Raw genomic sequence first — 9,880 nt, forward strand, 5'->3', positions numbered from 1 at the left:
CGAACAAAATTAAGGCATACTAAGGCCTAACACTTTAAGACCTCATCTTTTGATATCAAAATAAGCAAATAAAGCTTATTTTAATAGTTTATGCAAAGTTCAAACTATTTATATATATATATATATATATATATATATATATATATATATATATATATATATATATGAGTATATATATATGTATATATTATTATTATTATGTATGTAGTATTATATATATATATATATATATATATATAGTATATGTATGTATGTATATTTATTATATATATAATTATATATACACACATATATATACATACATACATGGAAGATTATTTGTATATGAGTGAACCACCCATCACATATGAACTTACACTTATTTATTCAGTATTTTGTCTCGTATATTTTCTCACTTAAATGCTTGAGAATTATTATTCATAAAAGAAATATAAAAGCTTGTAAAATGCCTCTAACCAGGTAGAGTAACCTAGAATTATCTTTTTATTTAGTACAGAATTAAAACTAAGCCTATTTAACCAACAAAGTGAGACTTTTTCACTCCTGTTTTTGAAAAGTGTTTACCAAGTATATTTAGTAACAAGGTTATTTACAGTCTTAGACACAGGTGTTTATAGATACATACATACTTACATGCATACATACATGCATACATACAAGAGTATGTGTGCATGATGTTATGCACGAATATTCATGTAAAATATTACTGGAAAACATGCCTGGAGGGCCGAATGAATGCAAATAGACTATTTTTTATAAAGTGAATTTGGTGTTTGATAGATATATCGCATTTTTAACACGTTGCAGTCGAATGAGTCATTCTCTGTTGCTTCGTGTTTTTGTTTCTTGTGATATTTGTTCAATGTATCCATGCATTACGGCGTTCTTGTCCATCTGATATGCATGCTGCATACAATAATGCACACTATATGACGTTTAAACAAGAAAAGCCAATTTTATAAAAAAAAAATACATGTATGAATATTATTGACAAAATGTTCATATGTACACATACACTCTATATACAGTCATACACGCACACACATATATATGTATATTATATATATGTGTATGTGTGTGCGTGTCATTAATTTTACACATGACATTTTTGTACTTTCAAATATTGAGCCACAAACAGCCTATTAATATACAATTCACCATACCTCCAGAATAACTTATATTCAGAAGGAATCTTATGCTTATAAATGCACCTTCCCTGGTCAAAATTCGCGCCTATGAGTTTTGGGTTGAAACGTCGGTAACGGCAGACCTACCTACTCAGAACACAGTTACGTCGATGTGACATCTTGAGTTAAAAGTGAAATGATAAACCATGATTTGAAGGAACTTCTTTGGTGTTTGCTGTTTTGACAGTAAACCGTTACCGGAAGAGAAATGGGAATGAATGGATACACAGTGCAACCATCATTGGTTGCTGCATGATCATTTCATATACCCTGTTTTCACGGGATTATTTCAAGACTTGGCTATGTTCTTGGGATCGAGTAGATCACGATGAACCTCGCTTGAGAACTCGATCTTTTGTGGGGGCGGTCTCAGGTGCTTGTTGCAACCTGGAGAACTAATGAGGTTGTTGACCTTCAAGTTGCTCTTTTCTTCCGATTTGCCGAGTTCCTCGGTCACTTGGAACATCCCCACGTTGGGGAAGAGATTAGCCAGGCACTCCCACGTGGCCCTGCGGTACACCCTGCTGAAGATGACGTAGACGATGGGGTCCAAGCAGAACTGGAGCCAGAACACCGCGTGCAGGAGGAGCCATGCTGTCTGGTGCCGTGTGTAGAGTTGGAGGACGTGGATGACCAGGTGGGGAACGCTGCAGGTGATGAGGATCAGGTAGATGACCAGGATGGTCTTGGTCACGTGGTCGTCCCACTGCCGGATGATGTTGCTCTCCGTCATGGCTACGACGCTGGCCCGGCGGGTTCTCGTCACTTTCCTTATGACTCGTACCTTTTATAAAAAATAAAAAAATAAATTTAAAAAAGGATGCCTCATTATATGGAAAGTTGTTTTTGTTTACCAGTAAATGTGATTTTCTGAAAACCTTTGCACTCATTATGGTGACCTATCTTTATAAGGGGGGCCCCTTAGTAAGCCCTTACTATAGTAGATTCACATCAACCGTGCATCCGTTGTCTAGACCAGTCCCTTACGACGCCCCTGATTGGCTGTTGATAAGCCAATCACAGGCTGGAAACTCTCAGTCTCTCGAGAGAGTTCACATAGGCAGGATGTATGTTCCACCTCTCTTTCAGGAGAGGTGGAACATACACCCTGCCCATTTGAACTCTCGAGAAAGACTGAGAGTTTCCAGCCCTGTGACTGGCTTATCAACAGCCAATCAGGAGCGTCGTAATGGACTGGCCTAGACGCCAAATGCACGGTTGATGTGAATCTACTATAGCAATAATATTAAGTCCTTAAGGTATCGTGGTCATAAACATTAAGGCTTTACAATAATCGCAATTTGAGAAGCAGTTGTCAGACTCGCAGTACGAAAACATCACGAAGAAAATGAAATTACCTATACATAAGCAAACGAACGAGTGAATTTATAAAAAAAAACGTTAGGTGGTACTTACCTTGATATACATTATCAGATAGCATATACTGGTGAACAGAATTGGCAGAATGTAGGTTAGGAAGACGTGGAGACCCTTGAGAGCTTTGGATGCAGATTTTTCGTCTAAGGAGACCATCATCTCTTCAGGAATGTATCTCAGACTTCCCCCTAACTAGAAAAGAGAGCATATTCAGTTTAGGATTCCTGTAAAAATTACAGCAAATATGCATAGTACCCTAAGGTCATATTATAGCCTAGAATTCCTTTAGAAATTTTGATAAGTATGTGCAGTAGTGTGAGGTCATGTTTTCAACAACTGTCCATGCTTAGCAACTGTAGGTTGTTTAACTTTATTTTGATAGAAGGTACACTTCTCAATTTAGTCGCTGAATATAATTATAACAATGAATGTCTATGTTGAGGAACCATAACTGATGTAACCTACAATTCTGTACTGAGGCTAAATGTTTGTTTTCATTAGAATTTGTCATATACTGTTAATAAGTGGTAAACGTTAGATCCATTAAAGGAATATTAATGCATTGTTTCTAGCTTACACGTAGCAGGCTTAATAAAACCAAGATGTTAACAATATCTTTAATTCTAGGCTTTTATCTGCCATTATAATTTTGATTTACATTTATACTAATATCAAAGTATCCAGTTGTAATACTGGATTGCATTTTAAAGAGGACATATATTAACCTTCCTTAGCAGATATCCGTGACTTGAACGTGAAATTCGGAGATATCTTACCTTGCAAGCTAGAGGTAGCCAGAGCAGAATAGAGTACACCCAAAGGCCAATCAGGTAAACCTTAATTGTGGTTGGTGTCATGAGACGCTTGTACCATGCTGGTATGAGAACTGCTATTAACCTGGAAACAATACGGTAGTGTCAATTTTCTTGGTAGATATGACCAGTGTAGGAGTGGAAACAGCACTGAAAAATTGAGATACGTAAAAACAAAGCGCTTTTTATTTATGTATTTATTCGCTTATTTATTGAAAGTCCCGTTGACGTATCTTTTCTCATTCAAATTAAATGGGTTGTTTTGTATAAACAAAAGCCATATATAATGCAATGTTCTGCATTTTAAACGGAATACATGACAGTATTTTTTTGGGGGGGGATGGGGGGCAGATTGGACAAAATTTACGAAGTATTAACAATCACCTTTTTCAATCTATTTACGTATAACCGTAAGTAATATCGAATATGGTAATTACACTTAAATATACCTTTGTCATGACGACATAAGCATGCACGCGAATACTCGCACACGCCAACAATCACGGAAATCATCGTAAGACTGTTAGAAGATAAATAACAAGCTGTTAATTAAGACTTGGCACCTGGAGTTCCTAAGACCCCATTACCTGTTGAAGGCCAGGGCGCAGATGGTATGGATGTGCACCTGGCTCAGGATAAGCCCAATGACGAAGGTCATGACACAGACCCACTCCGGGAGCATGACCCTCCCGTAGTAGATTCGCTGGATGCAGGCGGCTCCAAACATGGGCATTCCGAGGGCGCAGACGGGTATGAGGCACGCGGGCAGGTTGACCATGAAGAGAGTGGCCGATCGCTGGCGCAGTTTAGGGCAGTATAGCAACGCCATCGCTGCCAGGAGATTACCTGGAAAGCATGACGCAATAGAGTTTTGAATGAGAGGTTTTGTCAAGGATTGATCCAGAAATTTACAAGTATGGATATGTGATTATAGGTGTATTTAATTAAACCTAGATCATTCATACACGTCTGCACAAACATGTGTGTTTGTGCGTATGCATTTTACATAGATATTTACATACTTATATGCGTATGTGCTTGTATGTATATGTATGAATGAGTGTGTCTGCAAGCGATTGTTCTGTAGCATGTACGTATGTGTATACGTCAACGATGCATATTTTGCTTGCGGGCATTCACTCAATATTTGCGCACATTTTCTATTTTGGAAGTCACTCAAAAATCGGGTGACGGACGTGGAATGAGTTCCCGCGGCGTTTTTCCGTTGCTCATAACTTGTCTCGTTTCGGGGGTATGGGATTTACCTGCTTCTCCATCTCTCGCTGTATCCTGTTTATAAATCATCCCGTTGTCTGTAAAGGGACCTATTTGCTGACATTCCACGAATGACTCTTATGAAACGCAACACATGAATAATTTATTCGCGGAATAAGGCGTGAAATGGACGTAACTCATTGAAAGTTCGAATCATCGGAATTGTTGTATCAAAAGGCTTTATGAATCGGATCTTTTTCTGCTTTAGTGGTTAGGCCCAACAATTTTTATATTGTTTTCCATGTTTCCCTCCGACCCGGGCTTCTTGCAGACCTCCAGAAGGACGTACATCAGTGCACCTCACGTGGTGCACTGTAGGCATTACTTTATTTTCTGTGCAGCGTCCCTTTGGCACCTATCTGCGACCTCTTCCATTCCTATTACTGTACCCACGTTCATGTTCTCTTTCTTCTATTTGACTTTCCACCCTCTCTAAGAATTGTTTCTTAATGGAACTGCGAGGTTTCCTCCTGTTACGTCTTTCGAACATTCTGACTGTCAATTTCCCTTTCAGCGCTGAATGACCTCGTAGGACCTAAATTCTGTATTCCAATTTCAATTCTTATCATTGTCGATGTTTAAACCTTACCTCATGTTATGCAATGTGATTTATCGTTAGGTACCTGGTTGTCTTTCCTAAATTAATGATCACATAAGCATTTTAGTGAAGTATGATAATTATTTTACGTTATAACATGCTGAGTCCTTTTACTGGTATCGTATGAAAATTTTGATGCTTATTAATATATAAACCTCAATTAATCTATAATTTCATCCTCCACCTTCACTCTCATTTCATCATAACTGTAATTGCTATTTATATTTCTTTAATATTTTCTCGGCTTTCGTTACTTTTTGATCACTATGAACTAATCTCCATACAAGAATACATTTAACAGAGAAAAAGAAGCAAACTTAGTAAGAATTTCATATCTCAACAGTAAGTCTTGTCTCATCCTCCGCGTGACTCATCTTTGCGTTACAACTCTGCTTTGCGCGTATTTAATATAACATGTAAGATGGTATATTATTATATACATTTTACTGACTTCCCCATGTCCCAAGAAGACAAAAATAACTTATATATATAGTTAGGTATATATGTATATATAAATATATGTCGGTAGATATATATATCCTTCTCTTGACCTTATCTGACGCAGATAGCTATTCACACGAGTCGACAGGCTAGAAACATGACATGATCGAAACAGACTTTGCTAGTGCGAGCCCTGTTCCATACATATATACATAGCCTATGTGTAGTTATCTACAGAGACTGTTGTGTATTTACGGTTGGTTGACGACGGAAGATGAAGTGACTGAAGTATGGATGATAAATGACTAAAGGAACTGATGGAGCGATAAATGGTGAATGACAAAGAACTGACGGAATAATAAATAACAAAAGACAGGAATTAAGTTGACGGAATGTTAAAGATATACGAAAGGAAAAGGACTGACAGCAAGTTAAACAATGAATGAAAGAATGCGACCAGACTGAGTGATGAATGGTGCATGACAAACTAGGAAATGTGGAAATCATGAAAGATGGATGCAATGGAGTATTAATCATGTGAGTGTTTCGCTAAGAAAAGACGATTTGACATAGCATTATGACGCGGGAATATGTCGAGCATGTTGACACAAATACATGTACTATATTTATTTACAAACACATTATGTATATATATATGTATATATATATATATATATATATATATATATATATATATATATATATATGTGTGTGTGTGTGTGTGTGTGTGTGTGTATGTGCATATATATAATATATGTATATATATATATATATATATATATATATATATATATATAATATATATATACATATATAATGCATGTGTGTGTGTTGCTGTGACGATGAATTTTAGATAATCATTAAGGAAATCTATAAATCCGGGAGAGTTCTGTTGACTCTCTACGTGTCTAGACATATAGTTAAAACCATTTTTGTGATACCGCATAATTCGCCCCTTCCACGAACCAGAAGTGACATCACCGAGCCCAAGCGGATAGGCGCCGACTTTTGAATACAAATGGCTTTGACTTCTAAGGACCTATCGTACCCACATTTTGAGTCATAAGGTGGAGTCTATATTTCATGTGGCAAATTTTGAAAAAAATCATCTATAAGTTTTGTTGGAAAAAAGGATATCTATTGACGCAGTTTATAAAGGTGATTCGACGTGCTGTCAATGAACCTCCATCGAAAGTGCGTGAAGTAACTAATATTCTGGAAGTTTTCTGTGCATGATTTCATCCACGACACCACAGAGGAAATATGGATGCGGCGGTGACTAATACAGTATTATTTTATCAGGCACCATATATTATTTTATCAGGCGGCTCGTCTTGTTAGGTGAAACGGCTTAATGTTGAAACAAATTTGGAAGCATTTATATTTGAATCTCTCAACATTTACGGGAGTTTATTAATTAAAAGCTCCGTTTACATCGACAACAAAGTTATAAAGTCACAGTTATTATAAATATAGATTTACTGTTGAGGTTTGCTCTACTTTTGCTTACCCACGGTCCCAACCAGTCCGATGAGAAAGACGAAGAAAGCCATGAATCCGAGGAGCACGTGCGAATAGCCGTAGAGATCCGTCGCCATCTTCTTCTGGCAAAGGTTTCCTCAACCGCAGTAATGTCAGCAAAACGTTTTTAACCTGGAATAGGAAGATTAGAGAATATTCATAATAAAGGTTTCCTCAACTGTAGTAATGTCAGCAAAACGTTTTTTACCTGCAATATGAAGGTCAGAGAATATTCATAATGCAGGTTTCCTCAACAAGGAGTAATGTCAGCTAAACTTTTTTAACCTGGAATATGGAGATTAAAGAATATTCATAATAAAGGTTTCCTCAACCGGAGTAATGTCAGCAAAACGTTTTTAGCCTGGAATATGAAGATCAGAGAATATTCATAATAACTTGATATTTTTTGTGTCGTTGTGAATTCGGTTATTCCAACTCTGCTAAGATTATTTCACCAATGTTTTGTAATTTCGTCATATGATCCCATTCAGTACCATCTGTTTATTATTTAACAGATAACGCACATAGCACAAGCACACCCATACACACGAATGCACACTTAAACCCACACGTGCACATACGCACATATAGTATATGATATATAGGTTATCAAATCGATATCTTATACCAGTTAACCTCTCTGATAATCACTCTGCTACTTTTTGTTTTTAAATGTAACCAAAAAGAACGTAAACTGACAAAATAAAGAGACAACTGCATGCAGTCCCTTGATTCGTTAAAGCCTTTTTGGCAGGATATAGCCCAGGAAAAACGCTTAATGTCCTGGGATTGATCTTATAGGATTTGCAGTTTGCGAGAGAACCAAAACAACAAGAAACAAAAACAGGTGATGGGATTTTTTTTTACAGCAAAATGACCGACGATTTGTCTCCAAGTTGATTTGCATTAAATTTTTTTAATGCATCGTGCGTAATATCATTCCTAGTATTCTTATCTTCAGTAATGATAATGTTGTCCATCTCTCGTTTCGTTCATATAGACTTTAATACCTTATATTTACATTTGTGCACTATATATCGAAATGAGCTTTCACACACACACACGTTATATATATATATATATATATATATATATATATATATATATATATATATATATAATAATATTATATATTATATATCTATATATATATATATATATTGTGTGTGGTATGTATGGTGGTTGCGTACGTAACCCGTTTGTCCGTTACAACAGATAGATGTTTTAAGGTATTAATCATTCCTTTGGGATGAGCTCATTAGCCTTATGCTTATTTTATCCTGGGTTACCTTACGAGATACTTAATCTATTACTTAGTTTAAACGGAAGCCGGAAAAAAATTGTGTGTTTATGTTTTTTTATTTTTGTTTTTATTTTATTTTATTTACCTATTAATTTATTATTTATTTATTAGTTATTTATTTATTATTATTTATAAATGTGCCCATCCTACCCCAGGAGTTGAAGCTGATACTATTGGATTGTACGTTTGGGGTTCACTTAAGTACCTTTGTTTTGATGAGCAAATATGACTTTACTTTGGTAACCACTGTTGACCATAATGGTCTTTAAATCCATGGCCCTTTAATGCCGTATTGGTAGGTAGGTCATTGAACGACTCATCTAATGATTTTATGAATTAGTATGTTTTACTTAAAATGTTCTGCTGACTCAACTCTTAACTTGATTTTTTATCTGGTTAGTGACTCGTCATTTCATTACCCAACCGATCACATTTTTATTCATTTGCCACATTCACTCATATATTTTTTTTATTTAGTTTTAATTCTGCACTGATATAAAATCGGCAAATTTCTTTTTAAGTTAATCGTGTCAAGATTAAGGGTTATTTGATGTTGGCTATTTTTTTCTCTTTGGAAATGAGAATGGAAAAAATATCTTAAACGTAGACTTAAGCATTCCAATTATCTATAAATATTTTTTAAGTCATTTCAAATTACCGATGATTAATGTATTCTCCCACACGCCGCAAGACTCATGTCTTAAATAACATTTACCTTTGTTTTTATGACTATTTAGAATTTAGGTAAAAAATATATATCCACAGATAAATATATTTCCTTCTCAAGAAGCCTTCAAACCATGGAAATGCTTTCAAATTGATATACATAATACATATTTTTTTTACTAGTTTAGACTACTTAAATTGACAATGTCAAAACTTACCTCCCTATAATCAGTTCGAAAGTTAAAGAATGACATTTTGTGGATTAGATTTTTGCCTTCTTTCATGAGCGATATTGATGCAAGAACGAGCACCCAGGGGAGTGAATTTTCAACCTGATATTATTGGGAACGACCTGGTAATGGACCGTGACGAAGAATGCAGTTAAAACCAGGGAATCTCTCTGATGTTCAGGACTTAAGAACGAACCAGTCATTTAGAAAGGGAAGGGACAGACAGAGCTGTAAACGAGAAAAACTGTATTTAAAGACAAACAGACAGACAGATAGACAAAGCTATAAGCTATAAAAACTGTACTCCAAGACAGACAGACAGAGCTATAAGCGAGAAAAACTGTATTCCAAGACAGACAGAGAGAGCTATAAACGAGAAAAACTGTATTCCAAGAAAGACAGACAGCTGTAAATGAGAAAAACTGTATTCCATGAAAGACAGACAGAGTTACAAATGAGAAAAACTGTAT

General features: G+C 35.7%; 1 protein-coding gene across 1 annotated transcript in view; it reads right to left on the reverse strand.

Moving 5' to 3' along the window:
* Positions 1-248: 248 nt before the first annotated feature.
* The window catches only part of LOC135225662 (G-protein coupled receptor moody-like), a 12,094-nt gene continuing 2,462 nt past the window's right edge, over positions 249-9,880 (reverse strand). Inside the window, exons 2-6 of the mRNA XM_064265001.1 lie at positions 7,201-7,343; positions 3,964-4,222; positions 3,341-3,461; positions 2,604-2,756; positions 249-1,971 (exon numbers count right to left, since the gene is read on the reverse strand). Of these exons, the coding sequence (XP_064121071.1) occupies positions 1,477-1,971; positions 2,604-2,756; positions 3,341-3,461; positions 3,964-4,222; positions 7,201-7,288 (1,116 nt within the window). The 5' untranslated portion in view covers positions 7,289-7,343 and the 3' untranslated portion in view covers positions 249-1,476. The remainder of the gene's footprint in view (positions 1,972-2,603; positions 2,757-3,340; positions 3,462-3,963; positions 4,223-7,200; positions 7,344-9,880) is intronic.

This window comes from Macrobrachium nipponense, chromosome 13, assembly GCF_015104395.2.
Source record: "Macrobrachium nipponense isolate FS-2020 chromosome 13, ASM1510439v2, whole genome shotgun sequence".
Lineage (NCBI taxonomy): Eukaryota > Metazoa > Arthropoda > Malacostraca > Decapoda > Palaemonidae > Macrobrachium > Macrobrachium nipponense.